The sequence below is a fragment of the Micromys minutus genome (genome assembly GCF_963924665.1).
Source record: "Micromys minutus genome assembly, chromosome: 1".
Taxonomy (NCBI): domain Eukaryota; kingdom Metazoa; phylum Chordata; class Mammalia; order Rodentia; family Muridae; genus Micromys; species Micromys minutus.
Genome location: NC_137969.1, coordinates 225,400,819 through 225,423,370, shown reverse-complemented (window position 1 = coordinate 225,423,370; position 22,552 = coordinate 225,400,819). Strand labels below are relative to the sequence as shown.

Genomic DNA, 22,552 nt, shown 5'->3' with positions numbered 1-22,552 from the left:
TTTATCACTTGACAAGCAGGACTTGCTTCCACATCAAGAAATTCGTGTGCCAAAGTGTGTGTGTGTGTGTGTGTGTGTGTGTGTGTGTGTGTGTGTGTGTGTGTGTGTGGTGGTGGTGGTGGTCAGAAGACAACTTTTGAGAACTGGGTTGTCAAACTTGTTTAGCAAGTACTTTTACCTGCTGAGCCATCTAGTCAGCTATGTGAACAAAACTGTATGAAAAACAGAAAGTGAGGGCTGGAGAGATTTGGCTTGTCAGTGGTTAAGAGAACTGGCGGCTTATTCTTCCAAAGGCCCTAAGTTCAATTCCCAGCAACCACATGGTGGCTCACAACCAACCATCTAGAATGGGACTCTGTTCCCTCTTCTGGCATGCAGAAGTACATGCAGACAGAGCACTCATAGATATAAAATACATAAATAAATATTTAGAAAATAGAAATCAGTAAGCATTTAGCCATTTGTGTATATGATGATACAAAATAAAAATAAATAAATAAAGCCCTTCCAGTGAGTTTAAAAAATTAGCAAAACCAAAAGCACTGAACACACATATTTAATTCTCCTAAATGGATAACAATTAAAAATTTTAAAAAGGGGATGGTGATATAATTCACAGACCACATGAAGCTCAAGAAGAAAGAAGACCAAAGTGCAGATGCTTCAGTCCTTCTCAGATGGGGGAACAAAAATATCCACAGGAGGAAATATAGAGACAAAGTTTGAAGCAGAGACTGAAGGAAAGGCCATCCAGAGACTGCCCCCACCCAGCCACTCAGACAATATTGCTGATGCCAAGAAATACATGCTGACAGGAGCCTGATACAACTGTCCCCTGAGAGGCTCTGCCAGAGCATGACAAATACAGAGGCAGATGCTCACAGCCAACCACTGCACTGAGAACGGAGTGCCCAAATGAGGAGTTAGAGAAAGGATTGAAGGAGCTGAAGGAGTTTGCAACCCCATAAAAGCAACAATACCAACCAATCAGAGCTCCCAGGGACTAAACCACTATCCAAAAAGTACACATAAACAAACCCTTGGCTCAAGCTTCATACGTAGCAGAGGATGACCTTGTTTGGCATCAATAGGAAGAGAAGCTCTTGGTCCTGCCAAGGCTTGATGCCCCAGTGTAGGGGAATGTCAGGGTGGGGAGGTGGGAAGGGTGGGCACCCTCATAGAAGCAGGGGGATGGGGGATGGGATAAGGGGTTTATGGAGGAGAAACCAGGAAAGGGGATAATATTTGAAATGTAAATAAAATATAGCCAACAAAAAATGGGGGGAGATGGTGGTGGATATCAGATGCTATAATGGATCAAGGTGTTTGCTCTGCAAGACTTGGGACCCCAATTCAAACCCCAGGACTCAGGTAAAAGTAAAAGGAGGGAATCAATTTCATAAAGTTGTTCTCTGACTTTATTATGCTAATGGTGGCATGTGTGCTTATGTGCACACACACACACATATAAAATATTTTTAAAGCTAAAAAGATACCACAGTTCAGAAATGCATCAAAGATCAAGACTAAGTTTAATTATAAATATGTTCAATATCCAATCTTGGCTTACCTTGTGTAGCATTATTGCCACAAACACAATTAACTGGACACTAGTCTGTGAAGTAGAGGCTGCTGCTCCCAAAGCTACACCATCAGCTAAATTGGGAGACAAGGAAAAAAGATGCTATAAAGGGAGGCAGTGCTGGGCTGAGTGCACAGGCTTCAAAGCCAGGCAGAGCAGGACTTGGATCTGGAGAAGCTACTCAACCTCAATGAACGACTTCTTTAAGATGGGGTCAATAAGTTGGGTGGTAGTGTACACACTTTTAATTCTAGCACTCAGAGCAGAAACAGACAAATCTCTGAGTTTGAGGCCAGCCTGGTCTACAGAGTGAGTTCCAGGATAGCCAGAACTACACAGAAAAATCCTGTCTGGAAAAAACATAAAAAAGAAAAAAATAAAAAGATGGGGTCAATAAAATATGCATTCTTAGGGCTTCATGAGTGCTAAAGGAATAAATGCAAAGAACTTAGCATCTGGCCCTGAGTCACCTATAAGTTAGCTGTCTTTATTGCTTAAAAAAAAAATGTATGAAATACAAACATCTATCAATGAGCCAAGTTGTAATAAGAATGTGCTAATGAAAAGTTTCAAAGAATGCATCTTTCTGTCTTCAAGGCTTGAGGCCTCAATACAGATGATTCACACATGATGGGGACTCTCTTAGTTTGGGTTACTATGCTGTGATGAAAAACCATGACCAGAGCAAGTTGGGGAGGAAAGGGTTTATTCAGCTTACACGTCCATGTCACTGTTTATCACTGAAGGAAGTAAGGACAGGAACTCATACAGGTCAGGAACCTGGAGACAGGAGCTGATGCAGAGACCATGGTGAAGCGCACTTACAGGCTTGTTCTTCAAGGCTTACTCAGCCTGCTTCTAAAACTCAGGACCACCAATCCAGGGATGGCACCACCCACAATGAGCTAGGCCTTATGGTGGCATTTTCTCCACTGAGGTTCCTTCCTTTCATATAACTCTAGCTTGTATTTAAGTTGACTTAAAAAGGTCAATGAAGAGCTGGAGAGATGGCTCAGTTGTTACGAGCACTGACTACTCTTCCAGAGGTCCTGAGTTCAATTCTCAGCAACCACATGGTAGCTTACAACCATTTGTAATAGGATCTGATGCCGCCTTCTAGATTTGTCTGAAGACAGCTACAGTGTATTCATAAAAAATTAATTAATTAATTAATTAATTAATTTTTAAAAAAAGTCAATGTAGGGACTTTGGCTATGTTGGGTTGAATGGCTATGTTGGAATACAATCTAGAAATGGAGTCCTATGAGGAGAATTCTGAGTGCTCATGAGAACACTCCAAGAAAACAAGATAAATCTTGTAATCCCAATTTCTTTCTCAGAATGTGTTTTCATGCCCATCCCAGGTATAGTGGATGGGAGTGAGCTTTCTTCAGAGTGCGCATTATTGTTTACTGACATTATACAATTAAATGTTTTCCTTTATATATCTTTATTGACATGTTTTTGCCATATGTAGTTCATCCTTGTGATTGTATACAGCCTGAATTCACGAGAACTTTAATTAGGTGACCTTTCTTAACCCTTGAGTATAAATTGTCTGGGGCTCTGAATAAAGTTGGTTATTGTGTGAGATTTTTAGTCCACCTCATTTATTGGCTTCCTACTCCCAGGTCCCGCTGCCTGTGCAGTGACATGGATGATTTTGTTAGAAAGCAGAAACAACAGGTTAGGAGTGAGCTACTTTCCCCATGCCTTGATCTAGACCTCACAGAGTCTTACCTACCATCGGCCCAGGCTTGGGTTACCGTGCTAAAGCAAGCCCCATTGGCCACACTGAGTCTTCCGCTTACTGCCTCAGCCTACACTGGCAGCTGCGCTGTGTGGTGCTGACTGATGTGCAGGCTCTTTTCCAGACAGATCTTAGGGCAGAGGTCAGCAAACTCCTTAAAGCCCAGACAGGAAATATTTGTAAGTTACTTAGCCTCTTGTAACTACTCAACTCAGTGACTACTGTACAAAACAAGCCACAGGTGATATATAACATGTGGGCATAGCTGTCTTCCAGAACAGCATTATCACTCTAAATACCACAGCTTTCCAGTGACATGAAAGATCTGCGTGGTAGTGCTGAGGATTGAACACAGGTCTTTCACACACTTGACAATGTTTTGTCATTGAGCTACAGCCCCAGAATCTTTTGAATGGGGCCTAGATATGTAGCTCAGGCTAAAATTAAGTAGTCAAGTTGGTCTTGAACTCTGGATCCTGTTGCCGCCTGGATTACAGGTGTGTGCTACCAGGCCTAACTTATATTCTATGTGCTCCAGCTAGAGGGCTTTGTTCAGCAACACTCCCAAGAGCACTCAGTGTGGAGCAGCCTCACTGTAATGCTGGCTTACCTGCAGCATGGACGACTAGCCCCAGTGTGGTGGTGATTTTGGAACTGCTGGGCCTTGCTGTTTCTGGATCTACAGAGAATAAGAAAGTATCACTAAGTAAAATGACATAAAAGCAAAAAGAAACACCTGTCTGGAGATGATCCATTTCTTATTATCATTGTTATTTTAGAGTTGGAGTCTCACCAGGCACCACTAGCTGACCTTGAACTCCAAATCCACATCTCAGCTCCTCAAGCCCTGGGATTAAGGGTATACAACACCTCATTCAGCTGTACAGATTTTGAGAGCTCTGATTTTGAACTCTGATGTGGACTGTTTCCCCACTGTTCTTTTATCTTCTATGTTCTCCTTGAACTAAAGAGGTGGGTGTGAGGGAACTCTTGACTGGTCTTCCCTGCGTTGTTCTGAAAAAGCAAACCCCAACTACCTGAACTTCCTCAGTCTGCAGAAAGTGCTCTATGGGCTCTGGTAACTTCTTTGCAGGCTCATCTAAGTCCTGCAAGTCTATTTTCATGCAACCTTCTCCATATTTTTCCTTCTCCTTTATGCAGCTATCCTCACCAATTTAAACCCAAAATCGCCTCAGCCGGAAATGTCAAACATCTTTTAAAACAACACCACCCTTCTGCTGTCTCTTTTAAAGAGCTCAGGTCAGGTGCAACTACACTACTAGGTAAGTATTTCCTTTGGCACTGAGGATTGAACCTAAAGCCTTGTCCATGCATTTGAGTCCTCTTTCACCGGGTTATAATGCCTAGCCTTCTTCTTACTTTTTTTTCCTTTTTTAATTCTGAGATAGAGTTTCACTAAGTGCCAGACTGGCCTTGAACTCATTCTAAAGACCATATAGGCTTTAAATTCGTGGCTTCCCTTTCTCAGCCTGAGTAGCTGGGATTACAAGGCCCATGCCAACCTGGCCTGAGGAAGGTTCATAAGCTATGTTATCAGCTGTCCCCAAGTATTTTTCAGTTATCTAGACCAGTTAACAGTTTCTCTAGTACTTTCTAATTATTCTTACTCTTCTGTCCCCAAATCTCCCCTTCTAGTTCTTGGTAAGTATTAAGCTTCCCAGATTATCCACTTAAAACCTAGACACCATTCCAAGTCAAATCCTAGGACCATATCAATCAAGAAAGGATCAGAGAACAATCTTATCTCAGAACAATTGTTCCCTGGCTCAGCTAAGATTCAGTGTAGCTAGGACCCATGTTCCATGCCAGAGGTTCTTCTGTTATCACTGTCCTCCATCCCCAGGTCCATCCCCATGTCGGCTGTGACCAATACCCTGTACATCTTTCTCTTTCTTTTTACATTCTCACAAAATGTGGTGCAGCACTAGGCACCCCCATGTTGCTTTATAAGCTTTCTCAAAGGAGATGTTACTGTCTTTATAGGAAATGGGTAGGGGTCGAGGTAGGGCATGAAGTTCCATCCCTAGCTAAGGAGTTATTGGCGTTTGGCAGTTCCTGGGAGAGGAAGGGTCAGTTTTCTTTAAGGGCATGACTCCTAGTAGGTGGTGAACTACTCTCCAGAGCAGCCTCTACATCCTACACCCAAGAGTACTGAGCAATATAACCAGACTCCTGGAGGAGGAAGGAGGGAGAAGATAGGGGTGAGAGGGCAGAGAAACTGTAAGATTTTGGAGAAGTTGAAGGGATGAATATGATCAAAATATATTACATAAATTAATCAAAGGATTAATAAATTTTTTTAACATTAGATATTTAAACATAGTGGTTTTGGAGCCAGAGATGGCTCAGCAGTTGACAGCACCCATTGCTCTCAAAGAGGACCAAATGAAGTTCTATTCCCAGCATCCATGTCTGGTAGTTCACAACAACCCACTCCAGGGGGATCCAATACCTCTGGCCTATGTGGGCACCTTCATGTGGACAGACAGACAGACAGACAGACAGATACACACACACACACACACACACACACACACACACACGGGGCCAGGGGGGAGAGAAACATGTAATTCTTTTTTTTAAATAGATTTTTTTAAAAGATTTATTAATTTTATGTATGTGAGACATCATTGCTATCTTCAGATACACCAGAAGAGAGCATCAGATCTCATTACAGATGGTTGTGAGCCGCCATGTGGTTGCTGGAAATTGAACTCGGAACCTCTGGAAGAGCAATTAGTGCTCTTAACCACTGAAGCATCTCTCTAGCCCCTCCCCGCCCTTTTTAATCAAGCAAGAAAACCCAATAGTTGTCATAAATCTATAGGAAGGAATTGCAGTTTAGCATAATTTTGATAAGTGAATTAGCTTCTGCTGACACTTGGCAATACATGAAACCAGAGCTATGTATGATGCCATACAGGAGTAATCCTAGCACTTGGGAAACAAAGGCAGAGGGACTGTGTGTTTGAGACCAGCCTGGGCTACACAGAGAAACTCTGTCTTCAAAAAACTTAACTGAAACTAAAAAACTGACAGTCAAAGATGCACACACATAAGGCTAGAAATAACAGTACCCTTCAGAGAAAACAGAAGGGAGACTGAACACATGCTACATTTAACTCTGAGTAAAGGGTCACAGGGTACAACTGGGCCTATATAATTTATTAAAAATTCTTTTGGGGGTGAAGAGGGTTATGGAGATATGGTTCAGTAGTTAAGAACACTGGTTGTTCTTCCAGAGGACTTGCACTCAATTCTGAGCATCCACATAGCTGCTAACAAATGTTTGTAACTCAAGTTCCAGATGATCTGACATTTTCTTATCTGATTTTTCTGCCTCTGTGGGCACTATATGAATGTGGTGCACTGGTATACCAGCAGACAAAATGCCACACACATAACAGAAATAAAAGTAACTTTTAAAAATTCTATTTGTTCAGTGTTTAGGGTCAAGTCCAGGTCTTACATGTGCCAGACAAGTATTCTGAACCCTATCTCTCATGGCCTGCTTTAAGTTTTAAATCTATACTTCCCAAATATCACAGCATAGACTCATGACTAACTCTGGCCAACTTAAGACATGTTACACTGTGGAGAGCTCTTGGTGCTGCTTCTGGAAATTTGGCAAGAATTTGACCTTGGGCTAGGACAAGGAAGTAGGCTCAGTTAAGACTTTGATATTGGGCTAGGTCAAGACTCAATATGAATACAGCCAAGTAATGTATCGTATTCTTTGAATCTTGGTCATCCTGATAAACCCCTAGACACAGTGACCATGGGACTTTGTTTATTGCCGTGTTTGTTCCTTGGCTACTTTGTCTTTGATCTAGAACTGACTCTATTCATATACCTAGAATGGTATAAAAGCAGACTGAAAAAAAAATAAACCCGCTTCAGCCTCAGCACTGGCTGGAGTCGTGTTATAGTGTTGTCTAATTGTCTTTTTCTTTTCAGTCGTTACTCTCTACCTTGAGACTGTTGACTGACTGAGGGGGTTTGGTGATTAAGTATCCTAAGGAAGTCCATGTTGGGTCTTTCTTAAATCATTCTCTACCTTGTTTTGTTTTGCTGAGACAAGGTCTTTCACTGACCCTTTCATCAGTTCAGGCTGGCTGGCCAACAATATCTTTTAGGGCTCTTCCTGACTTCCTGTCCTCAGCACTGAGTTTACAGATGTATGAGAGTATGTTTGCCTTTTTACTTGGGTATTAGGCACCTATCTCCCCAGCCCTAGCAAAACCAAAACAAAACAAAGTGTTGGGTTTTAGTTGTTTAAGATAGAGTCTTACTATGTTAGTCCTGGTTTGTCTAGAACTCATTATGTAGACCAGACTGGCCTTGAAGTCATGAGATCAGTCTATCCCTGCCTCCCAAGTGCTGGGGTTAAAGGTGTGCTCCACTAGGATGAGGAAAATTCTCTTTAAAGGTGTAGTATGGATTTAGTGGCACATTCCCCACTTGGGAGATGGTAGAGGAAGAAGAATCAAGAACTAAAGGTCATCAACGGCTACATAAAGAGTTTGAGACTAATCTGGTATATATGAGACTTTATCTCAAAGCAAGAACAGTAAAAAAGATACAATAAATACCAGGAAATGTTTTGTTGACAGCAAGAGTTCTGCTTCTGACAGTATGCGGGGTGTTACTATGCTCCAGTCTAAGCCTCCCGAGAGCCCTGATTTTATCATACGTCACACCTGCCTATTCAACCTGCTTTTATTTTGTTTTAGTACATTTTTTTCTTCTTAAGGTTTGGGACTAAATCTTGCATGCCAAGCCATGCCATGTTCAAACACAGAGTGACATCAAAAGCTCTGTTCACTTATTCAGTTCATGACTAAAACAAAACAACTTTTATTTGGAAATAATTTTTCATCTTGAAAAAAATCTACAACAATAGTTTAAAGAAAATAATCACATGTCCCTATCTCTGCCAGACCAACTACCCAAACCCTTGGAACCATTTGCTCCACAGCTTGCATTCATACTTCCCATACACAAGTCTTTACCACTTAAGAGTAAGAGGTACCCATCATAATCAGATACTTCCTTGCTAGGAAGAGTCAAGTCTAAGATCACACACTGCATTCAGTTGAGACCTAAATTTTTGGAGAATACATTCTTCTCCTTGTATCCACATTTTTGTTTTGTTTCTTCTTCTTTCTTCTTCTTCTTCCTCCTCCTCCCCCACCCCCATCCTCCTCCTTCTCCTTTTAAAGAATAATCCCCCCTTTTAGAAAACTATACCTCTGCTGACCACAGGTGTTTTTCATGTTGGGTCATATGCTAGACATTGTTACTAGTACTATCTCATGAATAATCTAGGTTCCGTTATATTTTCCTACAGAATTTATGTTTTGCTTTATGCAACTTAGTTTGTCTCATACTATAACCTGTTTTTTGGACAGCTCAGTTTAATTATTTTAGCTTAATTGCGTGGAGTTTGTCCAAACGTGCATGACTCGGGAGTCAGCAAGAGACCTGAACAGCTTACTCACACAAACTAAGGCTGAGTTCTAGTGTAACGGATCCCAGACCTTAACACAGCTGACCTCATGATGGAAGTACCATGCAGGTCTTGGAACCCAGCACAGAGACAGTACCACTTGCCAAATAATGAACAAAGTCTTAATCCATCAAAGTTCATCATTCTGGGGAAGTCCCTAAACATACTAGCTTTGCCTTTGGCTTCTACAGTTCTGCTTTTGGCTAAATGTTCTTGCTGGTTGAAGTGTGTCAACCCAGGATGTGATTTTGTGCTTAAAAGAGAAAGGCCCATGACTATACTATACTATACTAGTATCCCCAAAACCAAAGTGTAGTCACCTGCTGGCTAATGAAGACTTTCTATTGGCTTAAACCTGTGTCTGAGTAGTCTTCTCCAGTGGATGTCCCATAACACTAGGATTCTCCCTTCTTTTCAAGGCTCTGCTTGTCCTAAGTTCTGTCCCACAAACACTGAGGACTTTCTGAGACAAGGTCTCAAGTAGTCCAGGCTGGCTTCAAACTTGCTATGTAGTAGAGATGAGTCTGGATTCTCCTGACCTCACCTCCCATGTCCTAGGATTACAGACATGTAACAATGCTAGGGAAGATGGAGTTTCTATCACAGAGACGCTGTTACTAACCCTATAAAAACTGACATTTCTATTTCAAATATTGACACTCTGCAAAATGTGCTTGTTCTTAATGACTCTCTGCTGTCATTAAGACATTAGATGGTAGTTTAAAAAATTTTATCCAGGATTTAGAGTAATCTGAAAGGAGGCTGGTCTGATGGCTTCCTGAGCTCTACAAAGCAGAATGCTGGTGACATTGCTTTAAGGCAGTGCTAGATTCCTTTGTTTATTTACTTCTTTCCTCCTTGTATCTTCTAATAAGCAGATCAGAACTTACTATCATTTTTTTTTTTTTTGCTTGATTGGTTGGTTTGCGGTTTTTGTTTGTTGGTTGGCTAGCTTTTACATAGCATCTCATTGTGTAACCCCTGGAACTCTACACAGAAACTAAGCTAGCCTCAAATTCTTGTAGCCTTATGTACCAAGCTTACATATTTAAAGAGCAACATTCCAATAATTGGGCTATAGGCTTTAGACTGCCTGAGGGCTCTACAGCACAAAACAGGCTAAGGACTTCTGCCCTAGACTCTCACTCAAATGTGACTGCTTTAAGTCCAGCAGGGTTAATATGTCAATAAATAGTTTTGTCATACCACAAATGACTGGCTCCCACAGTTGAATAAAATACCCGAGAATGCCTGAGGAGAACAGGAGTTTGGCATTTGAGTAAGGTTATTGGTGTAGACTTTGTAAATTTCCAAACTACAAAAGTGCCTGCACAGCCTAGGAAGCCTGAGAGCTACTCACCTTCAGTGGAATGCACATGAGAGCTGCCAATCTGGTCCACTAGCAACATGAAAACGAAGCCCAGTACAAGGGACACACCGATGTAGGCATGCAGCTGTGTGTGGTCGTGGCTGTGCTCATGCTCATGGACAACTGGTATTTCTGCTGCTTTGTCTGATGCAATCACATTCTGCTTTGTTTCACTGGCTTGGTGGTGTTTTCCTGGAACAAAACAAACCACAAAATGTGATGGCTCACATTTGTATTTTAAGTGCTACTTAATTTACTATAAGGACACCTAATTTCTACACTGTAATCTAGGCAACCATAAGCCCCTTCACTTTAAAAGGTTGTAATAAAAATAGTCCCAAGATAAAAAACATTCTTGTTTGTGGCATGCAGACCTTCTGATTGCCTATCAACTCTTAGACACAGAAGCAAATCACCATGCAAGAATGCAGTGATATTTCAAAGGGCCCCAAATCTAAATCTTTCCTTTTCCCCTCAGGAGAGCACATGAAGCTTCACTCTGATGAAACCAGGTAAAGAAAGAACAGTGGCAATGAAAGCAGCTGTAGTAAAAAGTCACTATTGTTATACCCAGGTTGATACATAATTTAAAGCAAACAGAATGGTAACCGCTCAGCTTTTATAAAATATCAGCCAGCAAGCAAACACACACACACACACACACACACACACACACACGCACGCATACACACAAACAAGGTATTGAAAAGGCACATCCTTCCATTTAAATTTAGTTCTAGATCATCAAATCATCAAGGTAGTTGGGACACTGAATTACAGTAACTAACAACTAGTCAGAAGATATTCCTAATTTATAGTCACATGTTTGATACTTCAAACATCAATAATGCTTAAAAGCTAAAGCTTTATATATAGATATAAATAAATATAGATATGCTGTAGCTGTCTTCAGACACACCAGAAGATCTCATTACAAATGGATGTGAGCTACCATGTGGTTACTCAGGACCTCTGGAAGAGCTGTCAGTGCTCTCAACTACTGAGTCATCTCTCTAGCCCTTATTGAAAAATTTTATACAATATATCTTGGTTAAATTACTTTCCCTCTTACATCTCCTCCCAGATCCTTTACCCAATTTCATATTCTCTGTAAACAAAACAAAAACATCAAAACAAACTATATATCTTGATTAAATTACTTCCCCTCCTGCATTTCAAAGCCTCTCCACTTTACCAACAACTCTACATTCTCTGTAAACAAAACAAACAAAAGACAAAAAAAATCAAAACAAACTAAAAGGAAAAAAATCAACAAGATAAAAAGATACAAAATAAAAAACCACAAACACACACACACAAAAAAAAAATACAGGATCTATTTTACATTAGTTAACTCCTGGGATGAGGCCTAGCCTGGAATGTGTTTGACCGTTTCCATTGGAGAAAACAGATTTTCCCTTTCCCAGAAGGTTTCAATTGTAAATAGCCTCTCGGTTAAGGCTGGGACTTTGTGTATATTCCCCTTCATGGTGCTGGAATTTTGCCTGGCTTGAACCTGTGCAGGTCCTGTGTCTGTGGTCACAACTCTGTGAGTTCACATGAGCGTCGGCCCTGCTGTGTCTGAAGATACTGTTTTCTTGGAGTTGTCCATCTCCTCTAATTCCTCTAACTCTCTCTTTAGGCCTCCTCTTCTGTAAAGATCTCTGAGCCATGAGGGGAGGGCTTTGACAAATTTATTCCTTTAAGGGCTGAGTTCTTCAGTCTCTCACTCTCTGCATTGTTTAATTGTGGGTCTCTTTGTTAACTATTATCTACTGCAAGAAGAAGCTTTTCCAATGAGGGTTTAGCCATGCTCTCAACTATGGTTATAGTAATATATAATTATAAGTCATTATAATATAAATAATGTTCCTTCATCAGAATAGTAGTAGGCGTTCGCCTAGGCCCATTACTTAGCTAGTCTCAGGTTCTTGGCCACTCTAGCAGTGTCAAGTATAGGTTCCATCTCATGCGGTAGGTCTTAAATTTAATCAAAGACTGGTTACTTCCATAAATAAGGCTAAAAATCTTTGTATGTTTGTGCATACATGTATGTGTTCAACTGTATATATATGCATGTAGAGGTCAAAGGTAAATATCAGGTATCTTCTTCTATGGCTTTCCACTGTATTTTCTCATTTATTTATTTGTATGGGGGGGGGGGTTAATGCACATGTGTAATGCTGTACATGTGGAGGTCAGAAGACAACCTGGGGAAGTCAGTTCTCTTATTCCACCATGTGAGTCCTGGTAATCAAACTCAGGCTGGACAGCAAGTACCCTTAATGGCCTGCCACCTTATTTTGGATACAGGGTCTCTCACTGAGCTACAATGGCTGGCTAGAAAGCTCCCAGGATCACATACACATAAATAAAAACTGTTATACTTAAACAGACTGAAATTATTCAGTACTGTAAACAAATATTAGGTAGTGTTCACGAGTTAATTACGGCATTCACAAAACTGCTAAGGATGTGCACAATGTCTAAGATGTCCAAAAGTGTCTCTTAAACACTCTTTCTCTCTCACCCTCCAGAACCTCTTCATAAAGTGCATGCACCCCTTCTGGCACAATAACCGCCAGTGCAGTTCCACAGAGAAGACCAGCACCCAACACCGTCACCAGCTTCAGCCGCTCCTAGAAAAACAACAGAAGAAACTATTAGAGGACAGACTGATGACTAGAGAATGTTTTCTACTCAGGAAACCAACAGCTGCAATGGCCAGGAAGCATGAAAAATGGATGGCTTCCTAAGTAATGCCAGCTGAGAGATGAGAGGCTGCATACACTTGCTTCTGAGAAGGCCGACAGAACAAAGACTACTTGGGCCCAGAAGTTTGAGGCAACCCAGGCAACACAAGATCATGACTCTTTGTGTGAAGGCAGGGTTTTGTGGAGCCCAGGCTGGTGGGGACCAACCTGAAGGTCCCCACAGTCTACAAGCTGAACTACATCCCCAGTCCATCTGTTTGTTTTATAAATAGCTGATTTTTATTAGTTGAAGACTTGCATACAAAGTAACGAGTCTCACAAAGCACTGCTCCAGCATGGAGGTTAACCTGAGCATCCTTCCCTCCCCATTTCAGTGCCACTTTCCTTTCCTCTTCCCAACTAGCCACTCTGCCACTTTCTTATCTTTTTTTTTTTTTTTTTTTTTTTTTTTTTTTTTTTTTTTTTAACTGATCCTGTCAGTTTTGTCAGGGTAGCTTACAGCATATGGGTGAGGGTTTGTTTACAGAGCACGAGCATCTTACCAGTGACTACACCACTGAAAAAAACATCTCAGGCTAGAGAGATGGCTCAGCTTAAGTACTGCTGCTCTTCCAGAGGACCCAGTTCCTTTGCCAGCACCCACAACTGTCTATAACTGCAGCTACAGGGGATCTGGCTCACTCTTCCGGCCTCAGCCTGCACTACACACATGATGCACAGACATACATGCAAGAAAAACACCCATACAAATAAAATACAAAGTAACAATTTTTAAAAGAGAAATGTCTCTTCCTCTCAGAACATTAACTTCCTCTGGGGAGTGGTAAGGTCTGGAACTGACCTGGCCTGGAACTACCTACCAGCTTAAGCAGGCTTTAAACTGACAGCAATCTTACCTCAGTCTCCAACTGCTGGGATTACAAATATCAGCTGCCAGGGAGACCACAACCCTTAACGTGAAACAAGAAAATTGGTAATGACATAGGAAAAGAGTGCTCATGAACAGGGGTAACAGGTGCATTTCCCTAAACCTGTCATGAATGTAAACTGTTACAAATTATTTGGACCACAATCTAACAGTTTAGGCTTAAAAGTCTCAAAGATGTGAATTCTTTTAAGAAACTTGCTGTATAAGTATTCAAACTCTGGTTCAAATCTCAGCAACAATGTAAAAAGCTGGACATGGCTATGAGCCTGCCTAGAACCCAGTGCTGTGGGGAGTTAGAGAAGGATCACTGGGATTTGCTGGCAGCCGACCAGGTTTAGTGAGAGACCCAATCTCAAAGGAGTAAGGAAGAGAGTAAAAGAACAGGACACCTGGTGTCTTCCTCTAGCACCTACACATCTATCTCTCTCTCTCTCTCTCTCTCTCTCTCTCTCTCTCTCTCTCTCACACACACACACACACACACACACACACACACACACACACACCAACTGTAAGTTCATACAGCATTAGCATGCAGCTTGATGATCTCCATGAGCCTGTTGAAGGTGACCAACATTACAGAGGCAACACTCTGAGGACCACCAAATGACATAAGTGCCACTGCCATAAGCTGCAATGACAATTTTTATTAGAAAAAAAACAAAAACCAAAACAAAACAAAAAACCTTAACTGTCTTAGTTATTATTTATTACTATTGTTAATAAAACACCATGACCAAATCAAGTTGGGGAGGAAAGGATTTATTTGGCTTATACTTCCATGTCCATCACTGAAGGAAGTGAGGACTGGAACCTGGAGGCAGGAGCTGATGCAGAGGCCATGGAGGGTCTGCTTACTGGCTCGGTTGGTCTGTTTTTTCATAGAACCTAGGACCACCTGTCCAGAGGTCACAGCACCCACTATGGGTTTGGGTGCTCCCACATTCATTAAGAAAATGTCTTACAGGTTTGCCTACAGCCCAGTCTCATGGAGGCATTTTTCTCAGTTGAGGCTCCTTCTCTGATGACTCTAGCTTGTGTCACGTTGATTAAAACTAGCTAGCATACCACCAGAATCATTTTAGATGCAACATAATTCATTTCAAGCCTAGACACAATGGCTCCATGGTGTCCATATGGCTGTATTCTTTCATATAATGTTACAACCAGGGATTCAATCTCAAATTATGTGTTTATCAAAAGTTAACAAAGTGCTGGCAGCTTCTCTCCTTTGCCTGTGGCAAATCATTAAGAGTATATTTAAATGAAGAACTACAAATTCCAGGTATATTTCAAGATGTGAAGAGAGCTCCCCAAGCAATAGTTTCTGTCAGAGTAATGAACTATTTTCTCAAGAGAGGCATGAACTGTGCAATGCCATTGGTTTTGTTGCCTCATTTTAGAACTTCACAGTTGTAGCTGAGTGGGCTGAAGAATCAGCCAGCTGTATTAATTAAAACAACAGCTTGCATTCAATGCCATTAACTATCAGTGCAAAGCTTTGAAGTCTTTTTAATTTTCTTTGCAGACAGCAAGAAAATTAAATAGTTTTTCTTTTCCTGCTCATAAAAAGTCAACAAATTATTCTGTTCAACCAAATACAAGCCATCGCTTTTAGAAACTTTTGATACTGAAAATTCCTGTCTCAATCCTTGTGTCCAAGCCCACTTTCGTAATCAAAGCATCAATAGTGCCATAAGAAAGGGGCAAATTTGTTAGAGCAAAACTGATTTGATCCAAGCACTGAAGAGAAATCAAGGGATACAGAATAATTCTTGTTCAAACAACAAAGCTTTTCTCCATACTCTACAAAAATGCTTCAAAGAGATGTTTCTTAATAGTAATTTAGTCACTACATGATCTGCCATTAATATTAGTAACTCAGGTCTAAATTTTGTTCAAGTTCTTCTGTCTGAAACAAAGCGCCCCAAAGCTCCCAAGCTCTAAGAGGCAGCTGTATGAAACTTCCATGCTTCCATGTCCTCTGTAAGTAAACACTGCGTAGCAATAGGATGTTGGCACACTCCGCAGAGACTCTGCTAGTTCTTATCCTCAACATCATCTGCTTCATGCACAGAAAGCTTGTAAGAGTAGGGTGATGCTTAGAGCAGCTTACATGAACAGTGGCCAAGAGTATCTAAGACTTCTCTTTCCTAATTCACAAGGATTAATGAAGTCTTCCAGGAAGTAATACTAAGCATGCACCTCATTAAAGCCACTTGCCCCAATCTTGAAATAAAAGACTAATCTGTTTTTCTTTCTAAACTTTTACACTTAAACATGCCAGTTGGTGGTGGCATATGCTCAGAAGCAAAGGCAGTCAGGTTTCTGAGCTTAAGGCCAGCCAGGGCAGCAAGGGCTATACAGAGAAAACATATCTCGAAACACAAAACAAAACAAAATAAAACAAAACAAGAGAGAACTGAACAGAAATAAAAATCCTATGTAGATTCTTTCAGGTGACCATGAAAACAAAAGCAGAAAGCTACTAGCAAAGAAGCTAGGAAAAAATAGGCAATAACTGTAATATAAAAAAGTAATATAAAAGTGTCCACTGAATAGACTAAAACAATAAAAATACTTTCCCTATCAAAGTTATTTTAAAAACAAAAAACAATAATATGGAAATAAAGTGTCATTTGCATTTGTTGGCAAATACATCCTCAAATATTGAGAAACTTCTTAAGAGACATTTATGCCCTCTGACTCATCATTCTACTTTCTCTTTTCCCTCCCGCCCTCCCTCCCTGTTTGGAGACAGGGTAGTTAAGTAGTCCTTCTGTCTTACAACTCACAATGTACACCAAGCTGGTCTCTGACTCACACAGATTCACCAGCATCTGCCTCCAAAGGGGTGAGTGAGCCAGGCCACTACACCTGGCTCCATTATCTCACTGTTTTTGAGAGAGAGTTTCTCTGTGTAGCTCTGGCTGTTCTGGGACTCCCTCTGTAGACCAGGCTGTTCTGGAACTCACAGAGATCTGCCTGCCTCCCCAGTGCTGAGATTAGAGGCCTGTGCCTCAACCACCCAGCTTCATTAATTCCATTCTGAAAATGTAAAATATGGCTACAGTTTTAGACATAAAGAAATTCACTTAATCTAGCATGTCAAAAACAAATGAATAAACAACAATTTTAGTATAATAAATGATTGAATGAAAAGACATGTGAAAATGGCTATATTAAATTTGAACAATAAGGGAAAGTAATAAGGAAATAATTCCCAAACAAAAGGAAAAATATAAAATTATACATGTATCACCTATTCCAGAGGTCCTGAGTTCAATTCCCAGCAACCACATCATGGCTCATAACCATCTGTAATGGGATCTGATGCCCTCTTCTGGTATGTCTGAAGACAGTGACAGTGTACTCAAATAGATAAATCTTTTTTAAAAAATTAAAACAGAAGGCTGAGCAATGATGGCAAACACCTTTAACACCAGCACTCGGGAGACTAGGTGAATCTCTGAGTTCGAGGCCACCCTGGCCTATGCAACTGAGTTCCAGGACAGCCAGAGCTGCAGGGAGAAACCCTATCTTCAAAAGCAGGAGGAGGAGGAGGAAGAGGAGGAGGAGGAGGAGGAGGAGAACTGGTATGTAATTCAGTATAAGTCATTAAAATGATTGTGCTCTGGTTGAATCAGAGGGTGCAATGCCCTCAATGTCATCATTAGATCCACCTCCAGGTGAGGGTGGATCAGAATGGAGCTGGGGTAAATGTGATCAAAAACATTGAATGAAATTCTCAAAGAATCAATAAGAATATTTTAAACCTTACTTTATCCATATGAATGCTTTCCCTGTATGTATGTATGTATATACGCATGTATGCACACCAGGTGCATGTCTAGTACCTGTGGAGGCCATAGGCAGCATAATCCCCCAGAGCTGGAGTTAGGAATGGTTGTGAACCACCATGTGGTTGCTGGGATCTAAACATCTGCCAGAACACACGCTGCAAGAACACTGTGCTGTCTTGCTAGCCCCTAAATATTTATTTTTAAAAGGTGTTTTCTCCTTTGCACTTTGAGGTTTTGTAATTCTCTGGAGTGCTTTTCAGTCTCTTGCTCTTTGTCACTGCATTTATCTCCTCTCCTAGGCCCTGCTTTCTGTCTGTAGACAACTGAGGAAACTGTGGGACCCCTCCAGAGGCTCCCTCAACTCAAGTGTAGGTTGATAATGTGTAACTTTTAAGTCACAAATAACATTTGGAAGGTTTCATACAAAAACCCAGATTTATAGTTAAAAAAGAAAGCTTTGGCAGTATCTGGGACTATGTATCAAATAATAGGTGGTTTTCAGTTTCTCTCAGCTCTCATTACTACCTAAGGATTCCATAGCAGACACTAGAGGTCAGCTGCTATGCATTATGGCACTAGACTGATTTTTAAGACATGGATCTTGCTATGTTGCTACAGCTGGCCCTTCTAGGCTCAAGTAATCCTCTTGTTTCCGCGTCCAGCATTGCTGGAGCTACAGGAGCACACCCCTTTGCCCCAGATAAAAGGCTGGATCTTATACCAGACCAGAGTGACTGCTCAGCCTTGGTGATGCTTGAATTTATGAACAATTGCCTAGCTATATCAGTCAGAGTCTAACCAAGAAAGAGAAGCCATAAAGTCATTTGAACAGGCAAAGTTCATATAAAGAACTTTTAACAAGGGACTAAAATAATAAATGGCTATTTAGAAAGAACTTTAAAGAATATACAAGTAACAAACACAAGGAGTGGCTGCGACCCAAGGACAGAGATAAGAGTACCTCCAAAATAAACAGGAAGACTGAGGACCAAACCCTGCTGAAGAGGGCACAGCTGGAGTTCAATGAATAGCAGGAGTTTCTGAGCTCCCATGCTGGTAGAACTCGCTGGAAACAAGTACTCCAGGGTGTTGGGAAAGCTGTTCATGGTGTCTCACTGGAGACTGTTCCATAAACACCCAGGAGAGGTGCCAATGGGAACTGATGCCTGGTGAGTGCCCCAAAAGCCTAGACTGAACAGCTGGCTTGATGTAGGAGCTGGATGCATAGAAGCCTACCCAGAGGGGTTAGGACTCCAGGCACAATAGGACTGCCAGGAATAGACATTGTGTGGGGAGGCTGGCATGCTAAAGAAATCAGTGCCAGAGAAACTGCCCAGGAGCCTGCTCAGCAAGCGCGCCAGAACCAGAAGGGTAACACCACCCTCTTATAATTTCTCTCCAGCCTCCTCTACTGACAAGAAGTTAACATCCTGCCAGCAGGCAAACAAAAGATTTAAAGGACTAGGTACACGTTTTTTGCAGAGAGGATGATGAAGACTGAATTTGGAACAAAAGGCACTCAACTGGTATCTAGCCCAATAGTTTATGAGAAAAAGCAGAAGCTACGTGAGTACAAGGGCAATAGAGAGCAAACAAAATGCTTACTCTCCGAGGTCTGACAAATCAGACTTGCTGGTTCTTTGGACTGACTAGGTTTCTGTAGGTTCCCAGATAGTCAAGTTCGAGGCAGGCAAGGTGCCACCAATACTCTGCCTATCACTACATAACTAGCAGCTGCCAAGTAAGCCACAGGTCCTACTATAGTCCCTTCACGTGTGTCAGCTCAGTTAATCCTAGCAACAGTCCTATGAGGTAAGAACTTCTATTATCTCCACTGAACAGGTGGAGAAACCGAGGCCTAAAGTAATTTGCCTAGCCTCACATAGCCAGTAAGTGGCAGAATAATGACTTGGACCTACGAAGTCCAACCCCAGAGTTTATACTCTTAATCACCATGCTAAACTGCCTGCCGGCAAACTGTTTTATTGTTTAACAATTTTTTGCGGGGGCTGGAGAGATGGCTCAGTGGTTAAGAGCACTGACTGCTCTTCCAGAGGTCCTGAGTTCAAATCCCAGGAACCACATTGTGGCTCACAACCATCTGTAATGAGACCTGATGCTCTCTCCTGGTGTGTCTGAAGACAGCTACAGTGTACTTAGATAGAATAAACAAACAAACAAACAATTTTTTGCTTTTAGCAAGTGTTCTCCCACTGTGTCAAATGCATAAAGAAAGGAAGCTGAGTGTACAACTCGATGGAGAGCCCGGGATTAGCTAGACTATAATAAATACACAGGATCAAGGCAGCAAGGAGAACCTGCCATGGTGGATATAATCATCTAGACCTTGTCACTTCACAGGATTCCTAACCCAATAACCCAACTACTTCTGGCTCAGGAAACTGGAAATCAAACACTAGTATTCAAGGATAAATGAGAAGCTCTCTCTTTTCTTTTCTCTTTCTCCTCTTTCTTTTTCTCTTTCTATGTAGCCCCAGCTAGCCTGTATAACTCACTCTGTAGATCATGCCAAGCTTGAACTCACAAAAATCCACCTGCCTCTGCCCATCATGGGCTTGGGCCTGGCATTTTTTTTTTTTTTAAGTGAGTTTATAGTACACCTGAGTGCTTTGAACTCAAATCTGCCTTTGAGCACCCATCTCACCTGGGATGAAAGGGATGTAGTACCTCACCTTGCAGAGGCTTCTAAAATTCCACCATAGGGTTTAAGTACCACACTCACATTTAGCCCAATTCTTTATTACCTGGAATTTCAAACGGAGCCCTAGTGGATGCTAAATCTCATCACTTCAAAAAAGCCTCATTTCTAAGTTCTTCAATTATGGAGTTGGGGGATATGACTCAGGATTTGGTAAAATGAAGATCTGAGTTCAAATCCTTAGCACTTAATATACAAATTTGGGGTTTGAAATCTTACTACACCAACTAAGACCATGGCAGGAAAGAAACTGGGAAGGCAAAATGTTCTTGGTGTTGAGATGTTCCTGACGTAGTGGGAAGAACTGACAGATGCTGTTCTCGTGCCCTCTTTACAGTGCTCCTCAGGGAAGCAGTGTCGCTCAGTGGACAAACACTCTGACACCGGGAGTCAGTCTCTTGCCACCAAAGAGTGTGGCTTCTCCTGCCAAACTCGTTATTTGTAAAGCTACATTAACACTATCTCTGGATCTTTTCCTGAAGCTAAAATAAGACAATGCACACCAGTGCCTGAAATATAGGAAGAGCTCAAGAAGCACCCAGCAAGGCGGTGGTGCACACCCTTGATTCTAGCATTCAGGAAGCAGATACAAGTCTCTTTGAGTTCTAGGACAACCATATATAGTGAGGACCCTTTCTAAAGGAAAGAAAAGAAAAGAAAAGAGAAAAAGACTATTTTATTATGCAAGTAAAATTTAACTATGCATATCCATCTTACAAAAAATAAATTTTTCATAAAAATATTGGATCTGATTATATCCTAATTTTGTCTCACTTAAACTTAGTTTATCGGCCATAGAGCCTTACAAAATAATCATCTGTGAGGAAAGACATGGTACTGGCTGCTTTCCAGATAATAGTAAATCCACTGAGGTAAAATTTAAATAAAAGAGGGGCAAAAGCTACTGCATTCTCATAAAGAAATAAGAGTAAGACACCAGACAATGCATAAAGTCCTTGAAATGACACTTGGTCAAACCTACCCTCAAAGGGGACCAACTGCCAAAGAAAATGCAAACTGAGCAAACTTGTTCTTTAAACACATAGCCTTGTATTTGGTGATAAGTCAAAATACCCAGAGACACCTATTTCAAATGAATCACTTATTATAATCAAACACAAAAGAAAATTCCAAAATGTGAAAGGACAAAACAAAGCTTAACACTGATATTTAACTAAATAAAGAAAAAGAAAGTTAGCACCAAGAACACTGCCAAGGGAAACATGAGCCATAAAAAGCTAAGGTGAGCCATCACCACAAGTCCTCTGCAGTACAAACTAATGCTAAAAAGTTTCTGTGATTGTGAAGGAGATGAGAGGGGCAGCTCCCTCGCTGTCAGAAGTTTGTTACCATAACAAGTCCTCAGAGAGGGTGAGGGAAATGGGAGGGGAGGAAGTGTAGAGGGAAAGATCAACCAAAACTAAGCATATATGAACAAGCCAGAAGGGAACCTAATTAATGGCAAGCTAATAAAAAATAAAGTTTAAATGGAAGTCACCTATGAGGATAAATAAAGTTGCTTTCAGAAACCATAGGTTATTAAATGAAAATTCCTATACCAGGGGTAGGACCCTAAATAGTTTTATGTCAACTTATCAGAGAGGAGGGAGCCTCAATTGAGAAAATGCCTCCATAAGACTGAGCTGTAGAGAGGCCTTTAGGACATCTTCTTAATTAGTGACTGATGTGGGAGGGCCCAGCACATTGGTGCTACCTCTAGACAGGATGACCCCAGGTTCAATAAAAAAGCAGGTTGTTGGCTGGAGAGATGTTTCAGCAGTTAGAAGCACTTGACCGTTCTTCAAGAGGTCTTGAGTTCAAGTTTCAGCAACCATATGGTGGCTCACAAATATCTGTAATAGGATATGATGCTGTCTTCTGGTGTGCATAATATACATAACATGTGAATAAATAAACCCAAAGAAAGAAAGAAAGAAAAAAAGGAAGGAAGGAAGGAAGGAAGAAAAGAAGGAAGAAAAAAAAGAAAGCAGGTTAAGCAAACCAGTAAACAGCACACCGACCCTCCCCATCATGGCTTCTGCATCAGCTCCTGCTTCTAGGTTCCTGCTCTGTTTGAGTTCCCCTCAATAACAGTGACATGGAAGCAAAATAAACCCTTTCCTCCCCAAGCAGCTTTGGTCATAGTGTTTCATCATA

The 22,552-nt window shown here is 41.2% G+C and overlaps 1 protein-coding gene across 1 annotated transcript in view; it reads right to left on the bottom strand.

The window, feature by feature from the left end:
- The window catches only part of SLC39A9 (solute carrier family 39 member 9), a 35,588-nt gene that overhangs the window by 6,640 nt on the left and 6,396 nt on the right, over positions 1–22,552 (bottom strand). The window contains exons 2-5 of the mRNA XM_080930640.1: positions 12,762–12,870; positions 10,223–10,423; positions 3,943–4,011; positions 1,571–1,656 (exon numbers count right to left, since the gene is read on the bottom strand). Coding sequence (XP_080786766.1) covers positions 1,571–1,656; positions 3,943–4,011; positions 10,223–10,423; positions 12,762–12,870 — 465 coding nt within the window. The remainder of the gene's footprint in view (positions 1–1,570; positions 1,657–3,942; positions 4,012–10,222; positions 10,424–12,761; positions 12,871–22,552) is intronic.